This window comes from Rattus norvegicus, chromosome 16, assembly GCF_036323735.1.
Source record: "Rattus norvegicus strain BN/NHsdMcwi chromosome 16, GRCr8, whole genome shotgun sequence".
NCBI classification, from domain to species: Eukaryota; Metazoa; Chordata; class Mammalia; order Rodentia; family Muridae; genus Rattus; species Rattus norvegicus.
This window is the reverse complement of record NC_086034.1, coordinates 26,071,471-26,097,659: the sequence shown is the minus strand read 5'-3', so window position 1 is coordinate 26,097,659 and position 26,189 is coordinate 26,071,471. Positions and strand designations below refer to the sequence as shown.

Genomic DNA, 26,189 nt, shown 5'->3' with positions numbered 1-26,189 from the left:
AAGTCTCTAAAACCACCAGAGCATGTGATTGCAAAGGCAGCGTGAAAGGGGATTCAGAAATCTTTTTTTTTTCCAATTTCATCTAAGTAAAAATTAGCATGAATGAAATGCCAAATTTTTCATCCTGTCCTAGAGGTTCTTAGCCAGGGGTCATGATCAGAGACATTCTGGTTGTCAAAAGCTGAGTGGGAGATGCCCCTTGCATCCATCATGCAGAGGGACAGTAGGGATTTTGCCCTGGACATTCCCCTCCCCTATTATGTGATCAAGCTCCAAATTTCAACAGTGCCAGCAGTGGGAAGCCCTGATCTATGCCCAAAAGAATTTCCCCAAACTCAAGACACACATTCCTATTATGGAAAGAAATCAAATTCACAAATTTTATTAGCTGTGCAATGCCACCTTTCATTCATGTCTTGTGTTTTAATTAAATTTTATAAACTACCAGTACAAATCAATACAATCCTTTTTTTTTTTTTAAACACACAGCTTGAGTGTTCTTGAAGCATTTAAACAATGAGTTCACTGTGGGCAAACAGAAGGCACAGAGACAGGAGAGGTAATTAGCTCATGCATCTGGTGCTGGCTAATAAATAAATAATTTGCACATGGATGTAGAAACCACTCAATGTTAATCAGATTTATTTTTTTTAAAAAAACAAATTTGGAGTTGTAAGAAAATGCTTCAGAAGCGTCTTGGCAATCAGGTAACATTGCTTATTTTAAAAATAAGTTGCTTCCACCTAGCCAGGAGTGAATGGAAATGGAGCAGAATCTTCCACCTCACTGGGTTAATGGATTTGTCTTTCAAAATATATATATATATATATATATATATATATATATATATATATATACATATATATATTTCCTGCAGTTTCTTCTTTATGCAAACCAGAGACCAAGAAGAGCACCCTGTTTTGAAAAGTGATCATTTGGTTCATAACTTTGGTTTATTCAAACAGGTAAGAAAGTGGTCCCATTTCTCCAGAAGAGAAATTATATTCTCTAGTAAATACACGAAGGTCTTCTTAGTGTCCTTTCTTTGTGAAAAGTATCTTTTTCTTTTTCCAGTGTTTGATTGCTCCTCTTCCGACAGTCTTAGTTTGTAGATACCTTTCTCTCTGCAGCCCCACATGTAGCCTTCTTGTGGTCGGAGACTGGCAAGTCCTTGGATCAGCTCCACATGCCTGCAACTGGAGCTCCTCACTCCACGCCTCTGCACGTATCTTCTAGCTACCTGTAATCTCAGCACTCAGGCTTCGGAGACAGGAGGATCAGGATTTCAAGTTATCTCGGGCTCTGTGTCAAGACTGTCTCAAGTAAACAAATCAGCAAAAACATAAAAACAAATCTTTAAAAAAATCATAAAAATGTGTGTACTACAATGTACTCCTACTAAGGCTTGGAAATGGGTAATTAAATAAGCATAATGCTCAGAAGCAAAAAAAGTGCATTTTTAGAACAGAGATGACTAAACAATAATGGGAAAGAGAGGGGTTTTTGTTGTAGTTGTTGTTGGCTTTGTTTTTTGTTTTTGTTTTTGTCTTTTTTTTGTTTTTTAGGGTTTTTGTTTGTTTGTTTGTTTGTTTTTCAGTTAATACTAGGGAAATGACAGTTTGGATGGTTTGTTTCCAGGTCCCTTTGATTTTGCTCACGGTCTGGTGGAGGACACTAATGTCAGAGCTCCACTTTTCACACAGGTCCTCTGCTCCGTCCGAGAGCTCCATCTGAGCCTTTGGTAGTCCTAGTAGTACCAAAGCCCTCTGATGTAACCAATCCAAAGAAGAGAAGTCAGTGGGCTTGCAGCTCCTTCTGGTTTTCTGAAACCGGTTGTGACTATTTCAGGGAGCAGGGACCAGAGAGCTCATTTGGCTGTAAACACAGTCAGAGTCACCAGCATACACAGAGCCAACAGAAACCCGAGACTCTTCATTCATCTGTCACTCATCAGTCAGATTCTCTGTTGCCCTTTGTGGAAGTCTATACCTTGTTGCATCTACTTCTTCAGTAACTGCCAAAGGCACAAAATTTAAACGTCTTGGCTAATCTTTACCTGGGAGGTCATGTCTTTTTACTGCTGGCTTTGAGCTTCTGTTTGCGAAGGTGAGCCTCTATTTCATGCCGGAAGACAAGCATTCCCAGCTGCCCGTGGGATGCTTCATTCATAGCCTTTGATTGCATGCACATCCTGTACTGCTCAGGGGTCAGTTCATCCATACAGTGCTTCTCATGCCAAAGGTGGAAAAGTCCCCGTACAGGCGTGCGTATCACTATGAGGTTGCTATGGAGATATTTCCGGTACAGGTGCACATCTTCACCGCCCCAGCCTTTGATGTCCAGGTCAAATCCACCTGTGGGGACAGAACATGCTATTGAATTGTGTGGCATGCACTCAGCTTCTAGGGACTTTTCATCAAGAGGCATGGCGGGAGTGACTGGGAAGATAGCTCAGTCGGCATAAGCATGAGAAACTGAGTTCGATGACCCAGAACACACATTACACATTTCTTTTTAAAGCCAAGAGTGGATTCCTGAAAGGGTGACATGAACTTTCAATTCCAGCACCAGGAAGGGTAGGACAGGTAGATGACCTGGGCTTGCTGGGTACCCAACCTAACCTGCTTCACAAGTTCCAGGCCACTGAGAGACTCTGTCCCCAAATGAAAAATGTAGATGACACCTGAGGAATATTTGAGCTTCTCTCCTGGCCTCCACCCGATCCCCATATACACAATGAGGAGGTATTTATGGGAGGTGCTATTTGAAGCTCCCTCCATCCAAGTTACTAGAGGCTTTGGACAGATATGGACAATAGGAATGAATGATCTTCATGGCAGGTCATGCAAACTTCATGTAACAAGACGTTGGGCTGGATTCTAAGGATTGGGCTGCTTGTGAAAGCCATCAGCAGTACTAATAATTAGCCCTGGCTGGCCCAGGATTAAGAGCTTTGAGAGCATCCTTCTTTTTGAACTTGATACCTTGCAATTCGAACCCTGTATTTCTGTCTGGGTATGGCTTCCTTCTGCCACTGCAACGAGGATAAACCTTGGGGCTTGTGGGGGCTAAGTGAGTTAAAATGGGGGTTTGCAATAGGAAAAACCACTCCCATAAAAGAACTCCTTTCCTAGGTCACAGCACTCCCAAACCTTCATGGGTACCTTCCCATAGGCTGCTCCATCACTTTAAAGGAGTGTGCTTCACTGTCTGTTCTGAAGCTTTCTCCCAAGAAAACTCTTGTCTCATTCGATATTGACCTCCTTCCAAAGACAACACCTGGTAGCCTTTGTCTAACTTTGGGGAAGTGACATGCCCTTTGTTTTGCTTACCTTTCTGTTTAACCAGGGTCTCATGTGGCTTGGACTGGCCTCAAATTCACTGTGCAGCCAAGGTTGCCTTCCTCTCCCAAGTGCTTGGGTTACAGGTGTTTATCACCGTGCCAGAAGCTGCTTTTCCCCTTAACCTCAAGCCCATCAGGTCCCAAGTAGAGCCAAAGAAGAACAAGCCCTTTCCTTGTTTGTTCTGCATTTACCTGGGTGTTTTACCTAGCCAGCTCTTATGAGAAATAGCCAAGGCGAGACCACACTCAGCCCCACGTCCTGGACATTTGTATGTAGCGTCTTTATTCCTACTCACGTACCCCAGCTATGCACACTGCTCTGATCAGGGCCAATTCCAACCAGAAAAATTCAGGACCAGAAATCCCAACCAACCAACCCCAAGCTGTGTCTACAAGCGACTGTGGCACAGGAGGGGAGAGGTTGTGACCCCTCAGGCACCCAGCATCTGGGTGACGTTTCCTAGCATGGTTGCTGGTTAAGTTGTCAAGCTTTAGGATATTGTTTTGTTTCTAAGACAGGCTCTTGCTGTAGAGCCCATGCTAGTCTTGAATTTGCATTTCCATGGTCTCTGCAGGGACTAGAAGAATGAGCCTACCCTCTCAGCAAAGCCTGCCAGACCTTTGGGGTATTTACGTCCTTGAATGAGGTAGATGTCATACCCACACAACCTAGAATTTAGTAAGGGTTTGGCTTCCTGACCTAAACTGCGATTGTCTTCACCTTGCATTAGATCCAGGGTCACGAGGAAGACACCTACAAATAAGGGCGTGACTGTAAAGAATAGCATCCAAGGGGACTCTGAAGCTCTGAGGTCATGGCAGTGACCCGCTGAGGCCTCCCCAGGTCACTCTGCTCCCCTCCTCTGCATGTATAGCGACATCTATCTTCATAGGACCCAATGTAATATGAATCCAAATTTGATAAACATAGGAGTTGCCACCCCATTAAATCATCTTCCTCTGTACAGAGCAAGGAAACAATAGCCTCTTGAAATAGAAATTATTTTTTAAAAGTGAGTATGATTTCGGGGAATCTGACGTGCATGTCGCCAGCCACTTAGGAATATTTCCCAGAGAGATGTCAAAGGACACCTGCTGTCTCCACAAAGCAGCTGCCACTCCAGACTGGCACCATGCTGTTCTGCTGCCTCCTAGGGGATACAAATCTAAGTTGTTTAATATTTATTTTCATCTTAATACGGTTATTTCTAGGGGGTCCTAAGGTCTCTGTATTCCACAGAACAAAACAAACCTGGGCCTGGCTTCTGCTGCTTGACTTCAAGATGGGAAGTCTCAGCCCCAGGCTTGGGGAAGTGTAGGGAAGAGAGAAGGATACCCAGAGGTCTGCAGAGGAGTCTCCCATCACTCCCATACAGAAGGGCTTCCCTGGCCCCTCAGAGCCCAGGTCAAAGTTTTGGACCTATTCCTTCTTGCCATGTGTAATCCAGCCTACTTCTCACTTTCTATTTGATGTGAAGTCCCAGGAGACCCCTTTTGCCTCTAAGCACTTTGGCCTTACCTGCTGAAACCCATGGGCCTTTCCTTTCTGAGTTTTGGAATCCTACAGGCAGGCTCATATGTATTTGAAAATGCAGGTTCATGTAAGCTTCTAAGTGCATACACATGTATGTGTGTGCCTGTGTACATTTTCATGTGTATGTGCATATACATGTATATGATCGTTTATATGATGTATATGTATATGCATGTATATGTCTATATGCATGCATGCCTGAATATAGAAGTATGTGCATGTATCTGTGTGAATAGGTGTGTATATATCTTTCTCTGTGCGTCTGTGTATGTGTCACTGGGAACATTTGTATACGCACATCTACATCTCTGTGTTTATGCGTATCTGTGTGTCTGTATGTGTGGACATGTTCACACATGGGTGTTCATGCTGACAGCAACTGCATACTCAGAGCTTAAAGTGACAAATGGGACTTTGGATCATCAGAGTAAAGCATGGGTCCTCTTTGCATGTGCTTTTCTCAGATTACCCTCCTTTTCCTTGTCACCTTGCTGGAGGCTCACAATGTCCCACTTAGTGGGCTCCACAGCAAGACCCCACAGAGGAGGAGGCACCCCAGGACTTGCTTGAATGCTGCCATTGTAAAACCTTGAGTGGCACTGGGTACATCTGAGAGGGGTTGTTGTATATGACAGAGTCCTAAGTCTTGCCTCCTGTGGCCTGAGGGGCAGCACTGTTTGTGGAAATGACAGCACCTTTACCAGGAGAACCTGCAGGATTTATTCAAGGTCTGTGGAACAGTGGCCTCCAGGTGGCAGTAGACACAGTGGCCTCCAGGTGGCAGTAGACACGAAGTTTTATCTCACCTATGTTGATGAAGTCTGACCGGTACTGACAAGTCATTCCGAATCCAAAGTCCCTCCAAAATCCTGTTTCCTTCTTTATGACCTGCAAGGAAAAAGCTGTCAGGGAGAGTATGTAAAAGCAGTATTCACACACTTAGATGAGAAGAGCTCTAGACTGCTAAAAACCAGACAAGATAGGAGGGGTATGAGTGTGTGTGTGTGTGTGCACGTGTGCACATGTGCGTGCCAAATATAATTACAATAAGCTAACTAATCCGAAGAGGGGCCTTGGGATTTTTGGCACTTCTGGCTAGGATGTTTCTGAGGTGTAGGCATGACAACACGCATACACACTCTCTCACACACAACAAAAAACAATCTCAAAGAGCAAGTTTTTCAGTGAAGCCATGGAAAAGCCACCCACGTCTGGCCTGATCCCAGTGCCAAGGAGAAGTGAGGTCAGGCCTGTCACACAGGCCTGGGCACAGAGCCAGCAAAGGGCTCAGGAAGTTGAGAAGAGGCCCCGGGAACAACTTGGAATCCATAGGCCAACAACAGGGAAAGAGAAAAAATACCCAAGACAGATTCCAGTTGTTCCTGGCTCTCTGGCCCCCACTACCTCTGGTTGGCAGAGGAGAGGGTAGGTCTAAAGGATGAAGCTGCTCCAGAAAGCTCACGCTGGGAAGTGCCAGCCTACAGTGCCTGAGAAAAATCAGAGCAACACAGCTCTCTTAGGTTTCTCCCTTTGAAGAAAATTTCCAGCAAATTTGCTGAAGGTACAATACATAAACAATAATGAGATTGGCATGTGCATACACAAACACACATGCACACACATGCGTACACACATGTGTACACATGCACACACCCAGACTCACATACACATGCTCAGATGTGGGCACACACACATTTGTCATTTGTCAAAAGTCATTCTGAAAATGCCATTGAAATCCTTATAGGTACTTTTCCCCATGATCTTTATAGTTCCATAGGTGCTTAGAAGGCAGAAAATCACCTGTCTTGGACAAGGGAAACAGAGGCCTTAGGAGGGTCAGTATTACTGACAACAGGGTCTCTTTGCTGTTCATAACAGCTCATGAGAGGAGGGGCAGTCTTGTCTCAGCCACTTTAAAAAAAACTTTTTATTGATGCTTTGTGAGTTTCATATCGTGTACCCAAATCCCACTCATCTTCCCGACCCTTCGTAATTGTTCTCTGTCCTCTGCCCTTGAAATGCCCAACCCTGTGCACAAAAGAAAATAAAAAAAAACAAAAATAAACAAAGCAAAACATAGAAAACGTCTTGTGGAAATGACAGTGTGTCTCACAGTATGCCCTTTAGTCCACACATCTTTTCTTATGCAATTCATTGCATTTCTTATGCAAGTTCATTGCATTGAGTCATGGGTCTGGTTTGAGGCCCCTGGCTTCTGCTACACTATCAATACTGGATCCTCACCTGGATTCCTCTTGGTTATCCTGTTGCTGCCCTGTGTCATGGAGATCCTGCAGCTTTGGATCTGTAGAACTGGCCCTTTACATGTTCAAGCAGTTCACAGATGAGGTTGATATGGAGGTGGGCCAAGTCAAAGCCCTGGATGTGGGCATCGGTGGTAGCTGAGTTGGTCATCCCACAAGCTCTCCTATACCTGCACCACCAGGGTAAGCTCTCCAGCATTGGTCTGATTGCTCACCCAGTGCTGCAGTCCTCAGAGGGCAAGGTCAGCTAGCTTACTCTCATGCCCTTGGCACCAGGTTACCAGAACCCAAGCCACCAGAGCCAGTTCTATTGTGCTGCCAAGTCAAGTTGCTGGGCCTGCTCTTCTGAGTGGTATAGCTCATGAGCTAAGGAGCCAGTAGGCCTCATCATTTCAAGGCCCTGTTCTCCTTCCTATCAGATGAAGAATTGAGCTAAATCATAGTTAAAGGGTCTTCCAGGTCATGTATTATGTCACTGTTATTCCATGTTCTAGAACCTTCCCACAGCCTAAATTATATCCAATAAATATTTCTTGCAAAAGAGGTAATGAATCTTAACCATTCTTTTATCCCAGAGTTCAATAATGCAAAGTCTATGTCATGCTATGGGCACAAGATCTTGATCATGATGAGTCGCCTTAACATTCTGTCCTGGAGTTGAAGGGACTTAGGAAGTCCCACCAACCTCTCTTCAAGGATTTATGTGCAGATAATGGTTGCTGGGGTGAGGAAAAGAGATCTTTACCAGTGGCGTAGAGTGGTGTAGGCACTGGTGAGGTACAAACACTGCTGCAAATAATGCCCCCTCCATGCCTCTGTGTGTAGCCCTGGTGAAACTCTTTGGGTCACAGACAAAACAACAGATGTGGAGAAAATGAAGCTTGGAAGGATTTCATGAGGAAGGAACATCTGGAGAAACCGCCACTGAATAGATTTTAAATAGATTTTGTTCCTTTTCTGTCAAGTCAGGTAAAGTTTTCTATTGCAGTGAATGGTTCAATATTCCTTCTATGGTCCAGGGTTCTAAATATCTCACAGACATGGCGTGGAGGAGAAACACCAGTATCCAAACCAGATAATTTTTTTTCCTTTTTTTCGGAGCTGGGGACCGAACCCAGGACCTAGCGCTTGCCACTGAGCTAAATCCCCAACCCCAAACTTCAGATATTTGACTGGACTTTATATAGGGCTTACTGGACAGCTTGATGCTGGAAGAACAATCCAGCAGAATGGAGGAGGAAGCTATGAACATTCCTGAGAAGAAGCTGTTCTAAAATGCTAGGCTGTGAAGGTTGTGCTAAAGGACGTAGATGGAAGGGTGGTACCCACCTGGAGTGGTGGGATAGTAACACACCAATTTATGACCCAGGAGCTGCTGTATAGAAACAGTTACTTAGTTGGTTCTAAAGTTGATAAGCCATAGAAAGTCACTCTGGGAAGAAGCCACTGAAATATAGTCTTTTGTGGAAGCGGACATGGTTGTGTTACAGTATGTAATTTCAGGGCAAGATGGAGTTCACTTATTAGAAGTTCTACCATCATAGCTGGAGCAAGTTGCTGACTGGAACATTGCCCTTGGGGAGCAGACTGGCAGAAATGCAATGCTCTAGAGTTCCCTTCTGATGGGATGGAATTATATTACTGCTGAAGACCCTAAAAAAGCCACAGAGAACCTCCATTCTGCTACCCAGGCTGGCCTGCTTCTTCCTCCTCCTCTCATTCCCTCCAAACCTCTATATCCATGGTTCTCGACCTTCCTAATGCTTCAACCCTTTGATACAGTTACTCATGTTGTGTTGACCCCAATCATAAAATTATTTTTTTTGCTACCTCACAACTGCAATTTTGCTACTGTTGTGAATCATAATGTAAATATCTGTGTTTTCTGATGGTCTTAGGTGACTCCGTGAAAATTTTCTTCAACTCCAAAAGGGTCACAGCCTACAAAGTCGAGAATTTCTGTTCTACACAGTCCTGTGATTTGACCACCCCTAAACTCTCCAAACTCCCCAGGCTCACAGACATCTATGGTATCCCTACAGTCTCTGCTTGGTCACTTGTCTCTTGCTCACCATTGCTCAGAGTGGTCACCCTGACTCTCTAGGTCAATGCCAATTCAATTGCAAGTACCCATTTTCCCTCTACACTGTGACCCTGGCTTAACTTCTTTGTAATATGAGCAGTTCTCTGAAGTGTCAAATGAGCTGGTGGGTATATTTGTTTCCCAGTTTGTTGTCTTTATCTACCACCCATGGAAAACAGCAGCAAGGACCTTAGTCCCCTGTGTCTCCAGCACCCAGAACACTACTGGCTACCCAGCTATGCAACTGATACACTTCTTCAGTGAATGGAGAAGGAACACTTCTAAGGTAACCATGACTCCTGCCTTCAAGAGGAAAGAAAAATGGCTTCAAGTAAGAGACACTCATGGGCAAGTACCTCATCAAAAGTAAAGGCAGTCCACTGGTGACAATTGTTAGGACTGGACAGATCTAGACTATAGGCAGAAGTGATCTTGCCTTCTTGAGGTCTAAGGCACAAAGTCTGACTTAAACACCTTGGCTCGGGCATAAGGAATTCCATCTATCTGTCCAAGTGTTAAAATATATACTCCAATATTCCCACTACAGGAGTGCCTGAAAAGTTACTTATCTCTTCCTTTTACTCTGAATTTCATTGATCTGTCTACAGGAGCCACTGTCACTTTAAGGATGTTCTTTGTAGCTAACCTCCCACCCACTCTTTCTCCAGTACCTTCCTTCCTCACAGAAGTTTACAAAAGACTGTGGGCCCAAGTATACCATAAAAGGGATGTGTTTCATGTTGGGTCTTCCCACAGCAAGTTTCTAGAATCACAGCTTTGTGGGCAAGTCATGTGACAGGGCTAATTATTTTTTTTTTATTACAATCAAAACGCAAAACACAAATCAGCAAATCCCTCTAGAGCTGAGGGGAACATGGTTGCCCCACAGCTGCACAGGGAGCCTGGAGCACCAGCAGTTGCCGATCTGACTTAATGGTGTTGGATCTGACAGCTGCCTATGAAGCAATCTGGATCTTCAAATTAAGAAGGTAACAAGGTCTTCAGGCAGAGTGTTCTATCTAAATCAAAGAGTTATGTTCCAAGAACCAAAGCCAGCTCTGACCAGTCTTATACATCCTAGAAATGTCTGGGAGCTGGGCACGTTTACTGGCATGTGGCCTAGAAACTTACACAGGGTCCTGGACATGTTGCAGCTGTCTTTAAATTCTGAATGCTTTTGGAACAAGGGTCTGAATTTTGGGTTTGTTCTGAGATATTTTACTGATATATCAGGCCTTGCACTTGAATACTAGAGTCCTTGAATTGCAGAAGTTTCTAGGTAGCACTATGCACTGTGCACTCTTTATTATCTGGAAATGGAAGGGCCAGTGAGTACACTGCAGAGGGTTCTGGAAGCAAGGGCTATGTGCCCTCTTCTTGAGACCTCTTAAAATTCGGGCAGAATGATTTGCTCAAGTTCATTCAATTTGCTGTAGCAGAACTCAGAGCTAGGATTGCCTTGAATAGCCTTGTATCATTTCTTAAGAAATAATGTATTCTGGAACCACAGAGTCTCCAGAATTTATTTAATGATAGACTAAAATCTCATCTCCTCCCAGATCTCCACAGAGCCTCATTTTCACACCTCCCATTGGTTTCTGGATAAAGGATGGTTGTGTTTTCTAAGGGGTTCAGACTGACATGGATTTTTTCCAGGTTTCTGCAGTCTGGGATCCAGACTCTTGGTCCTCCTAGAAGCACACTGAGGCCAAAGAGTACATTTCTTTCAGTTCCTCATTCTCATTCAAGCCTAGCCTCATGGTGTAGCACCTAGAGCTGTCCCTCTCCCATGTAGCATCTGCAGGAGTCTGAGCCCAGACTTGCATATGTGTGAATTGAGATGTTGATGTCACCTGCCTATGTTGGGAATTATGGGACATTACATGGTCACAGTGAGAGATTCTCAGGTGGCATCTGGTAACATTAGTTTTGCTATTCAGTAAGTGTATGCTTTCTGAGTAAACAAAACCAGTCTGCAAGGGTACATTGCACATACCATGCTCAGTGGGCAATGCTAAAAACTGAAGCACAAGTCAATACTTAAAATGGTCAATAATTCAAGCCTCCCCCTTACCCCCTAAAATAAAGAACCTCAACTGAGGAGCTGAGAAAAGGCTTCTTGATAAAGTGATTGTTCCACAAATACAAAGTCCTGAGTTTGGACCCTGTAACTTACATTAAAAGGAAGGTGTAGTGACATGGGACCCTAACCCTACTACTCACTGTCTGCCCAGGCTAGTTGGATCAGTGAGCTACATATGCAGTTAAAGAGGGCAGAAGTGGAGGAGGAGGAGGGAGGAAAGGAGGAGGAGGAGGAGGAGGAGGAGGAGGAGGAGGAGGTGGTGGGAAAGGATGACAGAGAGGAAGAGAGAAGAAGGGAGAGAGGGATGGAGGGAGGGAGAAAGAGACAGACAGACAGACAGACAGACAGAGAGAGAGAAACATAAGGTGGAAGGAAGAAGCAGAGCCCCTTAGAGAATAGGAGCCGCACAAGAAAGGATAGTAGGAGGAAAATAGGACTTAAAACATTAATACATGTATGAACTAGTAAAAATAGATTAAATTAGGGGGGATAGTGATCAAGAAAGACACTTGATGCCCACCTCTGGGTTCACACACAAACTATTTGAGGGGGTAAAGAGGTGCAGGTGTAATCACAGGGAGGATGAGGACAAATGAGCAGCACACCCCCAAATCACTGAATGGGGTCCCAGAGAAAGCAGGCTTAAGCAGGCGGGGTTACTACACAGCAGCCTGTGATGTCTACATCACATTGAGAGACTACAACTGGTCAGGCAGAGACCTGGGGGAACAAGGACAGCATTCAGAGACCGTGAGCAGGTGTGCTACAGAACAGCAGGCTGACATGGGTATCCATGGAGTTGGTGCCATCTGCCAGGTGGTGGGACTTGTTGACACTTTCTTTGCAAGGTTGAGTTAGTTTATGGAGGACAATTAGTCCCAACAAGAAATCAGAGTCTGCGGCCCTGTGCTTGAGGCAGCCCATGCTGGCTCACCAGATTTGTACACATCTCTTCCCAGCTGCATGCCCTGTGGTAACACATTGGTTAGCCGAAAAAAAGCCACAGTGGTATTACTTACACCACGGAAATTGGCAAATACCATCACCAGGGCGTTCTCCCCCTTCCCTTCTTTCCAAGGGTGTGTTGCCAAACGTTTGCTAGCACGCCATTGGCTATATGTCATAAATGCTTTTAAAAGAAAAAAGTGGAATTAATTTGTTTATTCAAAACCAGTGTCTGAGAGAGGATGAGCAAAGACTGGAGTGTGGGGAGGGTTGGAACCTGAAGACAGAAGTAGGAGGCTTCTGTGGGGACCTGAGTTGTAGCTGACAGGCTGAGCCAGCAAGGTGGAATGTCTAAAGTGAACCCTATTTAAATGGCAGTCATCCCTTCCTCAGTATGCTGTTTCTGCATTAAAGCCTCAATAAGTTCCATCTCATGGCTTAAAATTCAGAAACATTAAATATTAGTACGAGACCCCACAGTGTCACTTGTTCCTAATGACTCGGATGCAGACGTTTAAAAACAGTCATCTGTACACACATAAAAACCCGCTTTCATCTGTAGGCAACATGGAAATGACAGGGCTGGTAACCGTGAAAACTCATAACTGGGACACCGAGCAGGAGGTTGTGTTTGCAGGGCTGCTGGGAAAGGCGGTCTCCTGTTTGCATAGGGAAGTAACTTTTATTACAGCCCCATTCTGAACCTACATTCCCCGCCTCATCTGAGGTACTGATGTGTTCCAGGGGAGGCTATCAAGGGTTTGCTAATATCCACAGTCTCTTTCTAGACAGAGCCAAAATGCAACCTCGGGAGGAAACTCTCCTAATTTACCCATCTCCAGCCGTTACTTTTTATTTTATGGTGTCTTGCTACCTACACAGTCTGTCTTCGCTATACTAATTTCTGTAGTTTGATGTCTGCCTCTAGAATTCCCGTCGGGCCATTTCTTTCATGCATCAGCTCTCTAGGGGATGCTCAGCAGGTCTAGTCCCCCTGCTCAAGGGGACATAGTGGTGGGGGCTGGGCTCTGTCGTAGACCTTTCCATCTTAATTTTGAAGACAGGTGTGTGTGTGTGGGGGGGGCATGCACGTGTGTATGGGTATATGTGTGTGTGAGTGTGTGGGCATGCACATATGTATGGATATGTGTGTGTGTGAGTGTGATGTGTGTGTGTGAGTGTGTGTGGGGGGATGCACATATGTATGGATATGTGTGTGTGTGAGTGTGATGTGTGTGTGTGAGTGTGTGTGTGGGCATGCACGTGTGTATGGGTGTGTGTGAATGTGTATGTGAGTGTGTGAGTGTGAGTGTGTGGGCATGCACGTGTGTATGGGTGTGTGTGTGATGTGTGAGTGTGTGTGTGAGTGTGATGTGTGTGTGGGGGCATGCACGTGTGTATGGGTGTGTGTGTATGGGTATATGTGTAAGTGTGTGTGAGTGTGTGTGTGTGGGCATGCACGTGTGTATGGGTATGTGTGTGTGTGAGTGTGTGTGTGTGTGTGGGCATGCACTGTGTATGGGGGTGTGAGTGTGTGTGTGTGAGTGTGTGTGTGGGGGCATGCATATGTGTATGGGTATGTGTGAGTGTGTGTGTGAGTGTGATATGTGTGTGTGTGGGCATGCACGTGTGTATGGGTGTGTGTGTAATGTGTGAGTGTGTGTGTGAGTGTGTGTGTGAGAGTGTGTGTGAGTGTGATATGTGTGTGTGCATGCACGTGTGTATGGGTATGTGTGTGTGTGAGTGTGATATGTGTGTGTGTGCATGCACGTGTGTATGGGTATGTGTGTGTGTGAGTGTGATATGTGTGTGTGTGTGTGCATGCATGTGTGTATGGGTGTGTGCTGGTGTTTACCTGTGCTTGCACATTTGCCTGTCGGTGCTCATCCATGCTTGTGTAGAGGTCAGAGGTTAACTTCGGGTATCTTCCTCTATCACTCTTGTCCTGATGTTTTTGACACAGGTTTTCCAATGAACCTGGAGCAGGCAGTTTGGGCTAGCCTGTCTGGCTAGTGGCTGCCTCACCTCTCCTGCTGGAATCTACCTGTGCGAATCAGATCCCTAGTGCCAGGGCTTCAGGCATGTGCCATTCACCTGTCTGGGGTAGTTGGGGACCTAAATACAGGTCTTCATTCTTTCACAGCAAGCACATTATCCACTGAGTCATCTCCCTAGGCTCTAGCTATGCAACTGTGGACCGGTCATTCTGCCTCTATAAAGGGTGGTTGAGGGATTTCTGGCCAATCTATCTGTGTATATGGAACAATAGCAATTCTTCTGACTCCTGCACCACGGTCTGGACAGACCTTTATAGGCAGCAAGTGACACAGTTCGTCTTGGGGCTGTAGAGATGGATCACTGATAAAGAGGTTTTGCTCCTCCTCCAGAGGACCTGAGTTTTGTTTCAAAGACCTGCATCAGATGTAACTCCAGCTCCAAGAGATCTTATACCCTCTTCTGAACTTACGCACATAAGTACAAATAAAATTTTAGAAAACGACTTGTTTAATGAGGGACATAATCATGCATTTCTCTGGGGAATGGGAGGACTTCAAATTGAATTTCACTGAACTTGATAATTTTAAATACCGAGTTCTGAAACAGTAGCTTTATGAACTGGGAGAGAAGTCAATGATCCCTTCAGAAATAAATGTCAAAATGTAGGTTGACTCAGGGCTGCTAGCCGGGGCCACGGGGATTTGAGTTATTTCTGCCTGCACTGCCTGTTCTGTGGGTCTGACAAACCTGCTTCTGCACTGTCTGCTTCTCTGCCTTCTAGCCTACCTGCTCTCAGCACGATGAACTAGAAAGGACAAAACCTTTAGATTATGAAATGAAAAGAATTCCTTGCAAGCACATAAGGCCTTTATGAGTCTGAACTAGAAAAATTAATCATTGCCAATGTCAAATGTAAAACAGAGCTTTAGTTAAAACCAAAGGGACTTTTATTCTCATTGGTTGAAAGAAAACCAAGACTTTATTCTATTTTCCCTTAAAGTCCCAAGAGAAGCTTGCAACTCTTGGGATGGGAATCCAGAATTCTTTGTCTTTGGGAGACTTATTGCTCATAAGTACAAAACTGGTTCTTTGGCTGTGAAACTGGATTGTTTTCCTCTATAAAGTCCAGACAGAAATGCAGCCCATACATAAACCCACACTACATCTATAGTGTTAGCATTTGATGGGGGGTGAGGGGAATGTTTATGTACATTCTAGCTTGATCCCAACAGAATCATGCTAGGACGAGTATGAGGCATGAATCACCTCCACCCAGAAAACACCCAAAGTTGCAGTGTTCTGTAAAGAATCATATTAGCTGTGAGGTATTGCCTGAGGAAGGTGAAGGGCAGGGGACAGGCCTGGAAGGAATGGGTTTTTGTTACTTCTGAGAGCTCATCACAGAGTTAACTATGCAAATGAACTTTGCAGAACACGTGTTATCAACCCATTTGTTGTCCTTCCATGGGGCTCAAGAAGACTTAGTTCTATTACACTCGTGTGTCCCATCTGTACAAGGGTATTCAGTGGGAAAAGCATGGCATTTTCAGGCTTGCTAACAGGATACAGAAGTATCACAAATTATCTCCCTGCTGGAAAGATCACCCTGAGAGGGGTGACAGAAGGGTCTGCTCTGTGCCCAAGCAGCCAACAGTACAGTACAACCCCCCACATACACTCTCCATGGTTTTACTTATTGCTGTCAGCTGAGGCCTGAAAATATTAAATGGATAATTCCAGAAATGAATAAATTATGTTTTAAGTAATGTTTATCTTAGGATATTATTATAATTACCCCATATTATCATTAGTCATTGCTGTTACTCTCTCACTGCTAATGCATAATTTAAATATTACTGTGGGTATAAGAACAGAGAAAGCCACACTGTATACAGGGCTTTGTATCACTTATGACTTTGTCTTATTCATTATTTCAGGCACCCAGTGACAGTCTTGGAGTACACCCCACACGAGGGAGAGGACACTATTACAATAGCCTTGGGAAAGCGAGAAGAGCCTCTCTTGGTTTCTCTCACTTCCTATTTTCTGTTCTGCTTCAGCGGTCAGTGATGACAGAGAGTGAACAGGCCCTGCGGCTCTGTGGTTCCCTGACCCATCACCTGTGCAGCCAGAATCTTAGCAGAGAAGTCTCTCCACTATTTCTTTGAGAGCTACCTTTGTGGGGACACCAGTGATGCCAACACCTGTCCCAGTACAGGGATGTGTAGCTGTGGTGATGGGATGGAATGGGCCGGGAGACAGGATCAGACCCTTGCTCTCCACTGTCTCCCTGTAATTCTGTGGTGAGCCATTCCTTTCTATCTTTTTCACCTGAAAAGGGGGCACCATCAGCCTCACTTTTCCTGTTAGATTTTGTAGCGGTAAAGAGAAACCATGCTCTAGCATCCAGTAATCGTAGTTCTTGAAAATGATGGGAGCTATGAAGGTGTGAAATTACCTTCCTGGAAGATACTGCTCTTAGTTATTTTCCACTTTTAAATATCGCAAGCACTTTGAATCAACATGGCACTCAGAGCAACAGCCAGAGAATCTGCCAGACTTAAAAGCCACCAAGGGGATTGGTCTGCAGATGCCCATTCACCTTGCCTCACAGTCAGGTGCCCCTAGTAATGAGCCGCACACACAGACATCTGCAGGGTCATTACTCACCAGCTGCTGTTCTAGGGCAGGGACAGCATCATGATGGCCGTAGATTATGCCAGGGTTATACTGACTGAAAAGAACCGGATAAAATACCTTCTTCCCTGCAAATCAAAACGCAAACATCTGTTTAAGAGAGTGATTCATTTCCTCTGCTGGGCTTGACCATATGCACCCAGCTGTCTGAAATAGCCCAGGCGTTTATGTCTACTCTCTCTTGTCTCTTCATTCAACACTAGACTAGATCTCAGAAGTTACCCACCAGCTAGACTAGTCAGACTGATTCTTGAATCTTTCTGTCCTCCCAGGATGAGGATATATGTAAGTTGTTTACAGTCAATGGCTGGAATTGTATTTCCCAATGTGATGCATGTAGAAGTATATGGCTGTCTCCGTCGTGCATGCACAAAGTCCTTAAGCACTGGTATCTACCTAGCACAACCTTAGAGGCTGGCAAAGGAGATAAGGGAGACCCTGGGCAGCAGGAGGCTCAATGTAGCTGCCCTTTACCAATATATCTGGAAGAACAGCTACATTTTAACAGCAAATGACCACAGCAAGGTTCTTAGCTATTTGTAGCTGTGTCTAAGTCCGTGGATATCGTTTTTATATCTGTGGTTTCTCCCAGCCATTGCCTTGCAAGTAGCCCTCATCTATCTTTCTCCCTTTACAGCCATGGGCTTTTGCAGGCCCATGTCCTCTGGCCTACTGTCTCTCCCATGTGTGTTCCACTCATCTGACTTGCCAAGGCAAGGCACAAGACAGAGTCCCAGAATTAGTGTGCTTGACAGGCCTGTCGTGCAATATCCAAGGGCGAGCTAAACAAGGTCACCTTCCTTGTCTGTTACTGGAGGAAAGTAAGTCTCAGTCCAGAGCAAGATGTCAGGGTGGACTGTGCACAGAGCAATCTCTGAAAGAAAACGAGAGAGCTGGGTACCAGAAAGCGGCAGGAACAAGGCAACACAAACCTGGCTGTGTGTTCAGCCTACATGTGTTGAGGAACTCAGAGGTGAAGTAGATGTCCACATCACAGAAAAAGAGCACGACATTACTTCCCTTCCAGAAGCGGGCTCCAACATCCAGTCCCTTTCCCCGGGAGAACTCTCCATTCAGCTGGATGAAGGTGAAGTTTCTAAAATTGGCAGCCCTAGAAGGTGGGGAAGCAGAAGGTCAAGGATTAACTCATATTACAGTATCCAGGAGGACAGAGTCCCTCAGAAAATGCAGGGCTGGGGCCATCCCACTCTGAACATTCTATTACCCTGAGGGGGGTGTAGCCAACAAACAGGGACAGAATAGCTAGGCTGAATAGACACCACTAGGGTTCGAAGGACAGAGAACACCTAGCAAAGTTGATTTGCTCTTTTTTTAAAAAAAGGTCTTGCAGTCCAGTCCAGTTCAAGCTGGCTTTGATTACATAATCTTCCTGCCTCAGCTGACATTACAGGTATACGCTACAATGCCCAGTTTCTACAAGTTAGTGACATGTACATGTGTGTGCAGTTGCTCTCAGAGTCTAGAAGACAGTGTTAGATCCCCAGAGCTGGAGTTACAAGTAGCTGTACGCCACCCAACATGTGTGGAAACCAAATTTAGGTCCTCTCCAAGAATAGTATGTGCTCTTAACCACTGAGCTATCTCTCCTACCCCTAATGAACTTCCTATGTGGATTATTCTATATTGAGACAGCTATTGTTATCGTAAATGCACATTCGGTGTGAGGGAATTTGGAATTGGTAAGGGAGAAACAAAACCCAGAGACATCTCCATGTATTCTGGGCCACTCAAATAATCCTAGTGCATAAAGTTCAGTCTCTGTAGAATATAGTTTCCTAGCATCTTCTTATCTGAATTCAAGTCCAGGAGCCGGATAACATGTTCTTCATGTATGTTGCCCCAGACAGGCTGAAATTTATCTTCTTCCTTCTTCCCTTCCTTCCTCCCTCCCTTCCTTCCTCCCTCTCTCCCTTAGTCCTTCCTCCCTCTCTCCCTTAGTCCTTCCTCCCTCTCTCCTTAGTCCTTCCTCCCTCTCTCCCTTAGTCCTTCCTTCCTTTCTTCCTTCTCCTTCCTTCTTTCCTCCTTCCCTCTCCTTCCTCCCTTCCTTTCTTCTCTCCTAGCTTAGAACACCAACACTGCATGATAGGGAAGAGGACCACTTTGCAGTTAGACAGCACTGATGCACCAGATCTGGCTGCATTGTAGGTTAGCTTTGTGAGGAGGGCAAACTCTCTTCTCACTCTGTTCTTTAGTTGCTTTGTTTGCATAAAGAGAATAATAACAGTCTCCTGAGACATTTTAGAGTGACTATTTTAGTGTTGGGAAGAGGATCTCTGAGCATCAGCTCCTGCCTTCATCAGTGCAGGTAAGAATTCCCATGGCTGCTGAAGCCAGGAAGTCTTTACTTTGCTTTACTGCCCCCCAAATAGCAGAACCTTCTGAAATGGGACATGTCTGGGCAAAACATAATTCATTTGATGCAAGAGGGACCTGGACAGCCTTTCAGCAGGTAGAATGAAAGGCTGCATTCAGTCCTCTTCGGGCTCCTGTGTGCCAAGGGGGCTGGCATCTGGCAGATCTCCTTGTTTGACTCCATCCATCTTTGATCATGGCTTGTTTTTCCTTGTCCTTCCTACCTTGGCCCAGCCCCACCACTCCCCAACTTATATATATTCAGCAGACATAGAAGGAAAACTATTTCTATTATTAAGTTTGTCTTCCTTGCAACTCTTTTGGCTGAAGAGTAACACAAAGGACTTAAGTCTTAAGCTTTTCACACACCAAGTGGTGCTAGGATCTGGGGATTTGATCCCAACAACCAGTTTTGCTACTCTTGTGTGACTGACTGTCTTCTTCCAGATCTCAAAGGAAGCTTTGGTGTTTTATCTCGGGAATCTATGGGACCAGCCTAGTCTCGGTATGATGCCAGACAGGACCAACAGGACATACAACCTATGATCCAGGTGGAAGATGTTGGTACGTTAAAACCCTGCTCTTTGAATCAGCAATCCAGAATCCAGAACCTGCAACTTGATGTCTATGAATATGTGTCAATATAGATTTATGAATAGAAGTTAGAGTGCTTCTAGCCCTTTCTGTACATTTAACTTATTTGGAATAAATCTCTTGCCTCTTCCACCTTTCTCTAAAACTCTATTAATCTAGTTCCAAGGCTCCTTCAACTCTGACATCCTCCTGAGCCATGAGTCTTCACTTACTTCAGTCCTGTGACTTCCCCTCCTCCTTCAGAGCCTTATCCTTTTCTCAGGGGTGGTGGCTCCACCCAGTTTCTTTGATTAGCACTGAGACTATGTTCTGATCCTTTTCAGAATCACAGCTGGCACCCGTTAAGAAAAACACAACTCTGTTTCCACAAACACACAGGTGCTGAGAGGACCTGGAAGGCAGCCTCGAGCTCCTAGGTTTCTTCAGCCCCAGCTGTTCTAAGTCACCAGAGCCCATGTTCTTCTGCTCTATTTGTTTCGTTGCCAAGGGAAACTTTACCTGAGGGAGAGGTCTGGATTTCACCTGTTCATCCAGGGGGCTTTCCAGCCAGCTCTCCTGGATGTTTTATCCAGGGTCTGTCTTGTTCAATTGTTTCAGTTTCTGTACCCTCTGAAACCATATCTCCTTAACCACAGGGGTATTTGTTATCTGGTTTACAGAGTAGGAAGGCTGTCATTTCAAAACACAGTGCTCCCTCAGGTTATGTCTGACTCATAATTTAAAAGGTGATGCTCCTAGGGGGATATTTAAATTTTATCATGAAAGATTTTAAATATAAAAGCTTATTTATTTACTAGGTTTAATGAGATAGGATCATGTTATGTAGACTAGGCTAGGCTCAAACTGACAATCTGCCTTCCATCTAAGGTGTGGGGTTACAGAATGTGCCCCACACTTGGCTTAAACATACTTCTATTCTGTATGAACATGTCCCAAGCAACCGTCGATAAGGCTAGAGGCACCCTTTCTTCAATGTTCCATTGGAAGAGCAGGGGCACTGCTAGCTCAGCCTGGGATAGCCTGTGGTCAACCTGTATAGAAATTTTCTGAAGTCATGTCACATTGAGAGGAAGAATGCAAGGTGAGCTGTGTGAACGCCTGAGCTAACTGTGAAAGACACAACAACTTATAAGAGGCACGAAGGTAAACAAAAGGCAAAGAGATAGTAAAAGACTGAAGCTGCAGAGTTTAAGAGGAAACCAAGAATCGGTCGTATCTGCCTGCCCAACACACAAATAAATCTTCCTTGTTCTGTACAAAAAGTATTCACACCCTGGCTAGAGCTGCTTCCCCCCAAGAAACCCCTTCATCTGCTCCAGGGCATCAGAAGCAAGGGGAGGGTTGGGGCTTGCAGGAGCGTTTTTGGAAAAAGAGGAGGACGATCCACCACACTAGTGCTTGAGATGACCTTAATTTGGATAATTTTAAAAAAGCCTTTGAACGTTACCCTCTCCGTCTGAATGTGTTGCTTCTAAAGAAAATTTATTCCGGAAACTAGGTCCAAAGAAAAGCTTTGTCTGCCCTCACAGAGCAGCAATTTGCTTTTTTTTTTCCACGCAGACTTTCTACAAAGATAATGCGCTCCCTGCGATTTCCTTGGCACTATCCATTCCCAGTGTGGATCACGACCAGTCTCCAGTGTGCCTTATTGCCCCAGGAGGTCATCTCCTCTGCATGTGCACTGGTTACAGGGGGGTAGTATTGGGGCAATAACACATGAAGCTCAGCACCCCAGACCTCACAGAACACTGCCCCCTACAGTCCTTCCTGGACCCTTCATCTACCTTGGGCATGGCAGCCCCAGGGACAACTTTCCTCTGGCCTCTGCTGAGGCCCTGATAGCTCACCAGGTCCTGATTAGTGGGACACATGTGCACAAAGAAAGCAGGGTGGGGTTAGAATCAATGGGCTGGGAAGGATTGTACTGCCTCTGTCATCCCCCTTGGGTTCCCCTTGGCTGCCAGGATAGCAAGGCCTCAAAGCTCATTGTGCTGTGACTTCTCCTGAGAAATTCCATGGCCATGCGTGTAGACCAGAGTCCACATGCAGGCATTCAGGTCTGCTGCCCACCTGCCCAACTCTGGTGACAAGTCAGCAGATGCTCGTGATAGATGAGTCAAAAAGGCGTGCATCTGACCGGGACCACCTGTTTCTTCTCGTGATCTCTTCCAATAGATACTGTCTTGATATCTTTCTGTGAAAGGACTCCCTTTACACCATTCAAGTACCTCCCTGCAAACCAGAGAGACCTCTTTGATCATAATATTGAGTCCTGCCCCAGCCATCCTTGGATCTTGATACCTTATTGTATCAAGTGCACCAATGCACAAGAGGCTTTAGCAGCTTCTGATCCTTTCAAGGAAGCCACTCCACACCCCTCCTTCCTTCAGAAATTATCCATTTCTGGCTCCTGAGTGGCACATACAAGGACAAAGGAGAGACTGGAAACACTGCACAGCAAGAGACCGGTAAGTAGAAATGACTGAGGTGCTCCAGTTACTTCCTGAACAACTTGCTGTCTAGGAAGAGCTTTTCCTACAGGGAGAGTTCAGCACCCTTACATGCTAACTGGGAAGCCCTTACCCTTCCTACAAGCCCACATCCCACATTCGAAGGAGACTGGGAGGGATTTGGAAGGGTAAATAAAAACCTTATCTTTTAAGAGGAGGTAAATGCAGAGTAAGAAAACCGAGCTGAGAAAGTAGGATGCAATTTGTCTTGAAATATTTAATTTCTCTTACAATGAAATGTAATATTTGACGACAGGCCTATAGTTGTGGCATAGCAAGGAGCAGGCACTGAGCATGGTAGAATGGTGGTTCCCCATATCACTCACTATTATGTAAGTTTCTGCTATGGACACACAAAGGGATACACGATTTATTCCTAATTACTTCTTGGATTATGTTAATAATTGACAAAGCGCTTGAATTTCCCACACAGTTCCTTTCTTTGATAATAAATCTGCTGCGTGGGGACCTCTCAGTTGCACGTAGCCATTTTTGTAGAGGTTATGATGACCTGAGAAAGCCATTGATTCTGCTGCTTTTAATTCCCCTGATTGCCTTACATTTCTCCAAATGAGAGGATTAAAAGAAATAAAAGACCTTGCTGTCTGGTATGGTTGGTTCTAATACAGATGTTTTTCACAACTGTAAAGAAATTGTCTTAATGGGACACTTCCCATAATAACCCTTTATTTAAAAAAATACTTTAAAATTTGGTGTAGAAGCCAGGATTGTAGCACATGCGTAATTTAAAACTTGACAATGCATAGCCCTAAGTATCAAGATGTTTTATGGGCTCTACTGTCAAATGAAGACATTTGAGTCCAATGAAGAATTGAAAACCAAACATAAAACCATCTCTGTTTTTTTCTTTTCTGTAAGCACTTTCCATGATTAATTTTGAATTCTCAGTAGTCTGAGCTTACACAAGCTAGTTTTTGTGAGTTTCTGTAGGGAATTCAGGTATTCCTTTCCTAATTCTAAACTTTCTTGTAACTTCGTAGCTCTGTCCACTAAGAAGAGAAGATGAAGCATTTGAATCTTGAGTAGCAGGACTCATTAGGATGGACCCTCTTCGGCCAAAAAAGGGGGTTGCTTTACCTTTGATTTGCTTTCTTTTTATAGTGTATGCATGCAAGGTTTGTTTGATTTTGAGTGGGGAAATAAAAGTCTGCTTTGGCAGACACTGAACAAATTTGCTGATATACAGAAAAACACCGAGATGGCAAAATCTGGGAGGAGGTCTTGTCTTAGAGTTTTCACAGGCAAATGAAGAACAGGCTCATGACCAAGGTGCCGAGGCCTTGGGCGGAATTGGGAAGGAGGCGAAGGAGGAAGTGAGGCTTCCTTCCCATTTAAGGACCCTGACCCTGACCCATGAGACATATAGGAGTCACCGTAATATTTGTAAGTGTGGGAGAGCCAACACAAAGAATCTGGGCCATAGCTACAACGCATCTGATGTGCAGGGGAACGCATCCTTTTGTTTCTCACTTCTGATTTCCTTCACAGACTTGTGGTAATTTGAATGAGGCTTGTCCCCCCCACAGGCTCATGTGGTTAAGCACTTAGCCATCAGGTGATGGTAAGGTTATGCAATCTCGATGCTAGAAGTCTGTCCGGCACTTTGAGGAGAGGATTTGAGAGTTGATAGGATTTCCCTGCTTCCAATTTGTTCCTGTTTCCATGGTCTGGTTGAAGGGTGTGATTGGTCATCCCTCTGCTTCAACTACTCCCAGTCATACCTCCCATACCATCATGTACTCTAGCCCTCTAAAACCATAAAATAACCCAAAAATCTGCTGCATACTGTTTTTGGTCATGGTATTTTACCACAGGGAAGTAACTAATACAGAGCTCGAACTACAGACGCAGTCCTTTAATCTCACCTTACTCTGTAAAGCATGAAGTTATAACTCTGCCTCCTTTCTCTCTCTCCGTCATGAGATATGCTTGCCCTGATCTACACATTGGACACATGGACAGTGACATCTGGACAATTCCTCAAAAAGCCTGAATCAAAATGTCCCAGCACAGTGTCTATCATATAAGGGACCCTGTGCTGGCGCTCTTCCCCCACCTCTGTCTGTCTGTCTGTCTGTCTTGAGTAAGCAATGGATTTGGTATTCAATACCACACAAGAAGAGGGAAAGTATCCTTCGCCCTGCAGGGGATGCAGGAGGAATACAAGACAGAGATTGAGGGGCTGGAGGAATGTATGAGTCAGTAGAACCCTGACTGCTCTTGTAGAGGACCTGAGTTTGATTCCCAGCACACACGGGAGTTCACTAACAATTATAATTCCAGTTCCCACACTAATACCCTCTTTTGGCCTCTGTGAGCACTGAATACCTATGGTACACAGACCCATGCAAGTGCACACTCATACACATAAATAAATGAACCTTTAAAAACAGAGATCAAATGGGAGAAAGGCCACTTAAAATTACAAAATGTACAGACAGATACATGTATACATATATGTATCTATCTTTATACATATTTGCTTACATGTATATGTTTGACTGAAGTAAAAATGTAAGTGACAGTGAAATACTTTGAAGTACAGAACACAGTAGCAATTATTCCAGTCACAACATTGAATAACTTCCACTTCATTCTATTTCCAGTGTGTTGTCTTGACCTCCAGGTTCTAATGAATAGTCCTGGACACTACTGATATACTTTCAGTCTCTAGAGTGTACATATTTTAGGTATTGCACATAAATGGAACTAGACATTGTCAATCCATTGTGTATTCCTTTCATTTAGAATGTTTCTACATTTCATTCATATAGCAGCATGTATTAGTACTTTATGGTCTTTTATAGCTGTATAATATTTCATTGTATGGATTTTTCAGGGATTTTTGGTATTTTTTTTGTCAGACAATAGACATTGCAGTTGATTCCACCTTGCAAATTGATCATAATACCACTGAATATTTGTGCACATTTGTTGACATGCTTATTTTCAACTATTTTGGAATTTACAGAGGAAATAAAATTTCTAGTTTAGAAGATAATTCTATTCTAAATCATTTAAAGAACAACTGAACTCTTATCCAGTAGCTGTACCATTTTCCATTTCTGCCATCAGTGGTCAAGAATTCCAATGTGTCCACATTCACAATGACATTTGTGATTATCTGACTGTGAGATTTTAGCTGAGAATTTACATGTGGTCCTCCCATCCTTCTATATACACAAATTCTTCCCTCAGTTATCTGGATGAAATTTTCATAAAATGACAAAAATGGCTTGAAATGTCATCACACTGTGGTAAGACAGGTCCATTATACTACAAAAACTACAAGCCTCTCTTCCCTTCACGCAATGAGTAGAGCAGCCCCCCTCTCCCTCTCCCTCTCCCTCTCCCTCTCCCTCTCCCTCTCCCTCTCCCTCTCCCTCTCTCTTTCCCTCTCCCTCTCCCTCTCCCTCTCTCCGTCCCCCTCTCTCTCTCCGTCTGTGTGTGTATGCGTGTGTATGTGTGGGCACATATATATCTACAAATCATATATGTATATGTACAGGTGTATGTAATGGCATGTACATGTGCATGAGTGTGAGTGTGTGTGTGTGTGTGTGTGTGTGAGAGAGAGAGAGAGAGAGAGAGAGAGAGAGAGAGAGAGAGAGAGAGAGAAAGAGAGAGAGAGAGAGACTAGAAGCCAGAAGTCAGGTGATTTTTCACATCAAGTGTCCATCTTACCTTCGGAAACTGAATCTTTCACTGAAGGTAGTGTTCATTGCTCTGAGGACCTTCCTATCT

General features: G+C 44.5%; 1 protein-coding gene and 1 long non-coding RNA gene across 11 annotated transcripts in view; one reads left to right on the top strand and one right to left on the bottom strand.

The window, feature by feature from the left end:
- Positions 1-353: 353 nt before the first annotated feature.
- Positions 354-26,189, bottom strand: part of Csgalnact1 (chondroitin sulfate N-acetylgalactosaminyltransferase 1) — a 335,361-nt gene continuing 309,525 nt past the window's right edge. For 9 of the 10 annotated variants that reach the window (XM_063275379.1, XM_039094494.2, XM_017600096.3 and 6 more), the window contains 4 exons: positions 17,880-18,058; positions 16,921-17,015; positions 5,684-5,765; positions 354-2,354 (listed from right to left, as the gene is read on the bottom strand). In XM_063275379.1, coding sequence (XP_063131449.1) covers positions 2,065-2,354; positions 5,684-5,765; positions 16,921-17,015; positions 17,880-18,058 — 646 coding nt within the window. In that variant the 3' untranslated portion in view covers positions 354-2,064. 10 annotated transcript variants of the gene reach the window in all.
- Positions 10,080-23,923, top strand: LOC120097455 (uncharacterized). The gene is made up of 4 exons (XR_005494861.2): positions 10,080-10,213; positions 19,768-19,884; positions 22,305-22,382; positions 23,426-23,923. It is a non-coding gene; the product is annotated as an uncharacterized LOC120097455 (long non-coding RNA).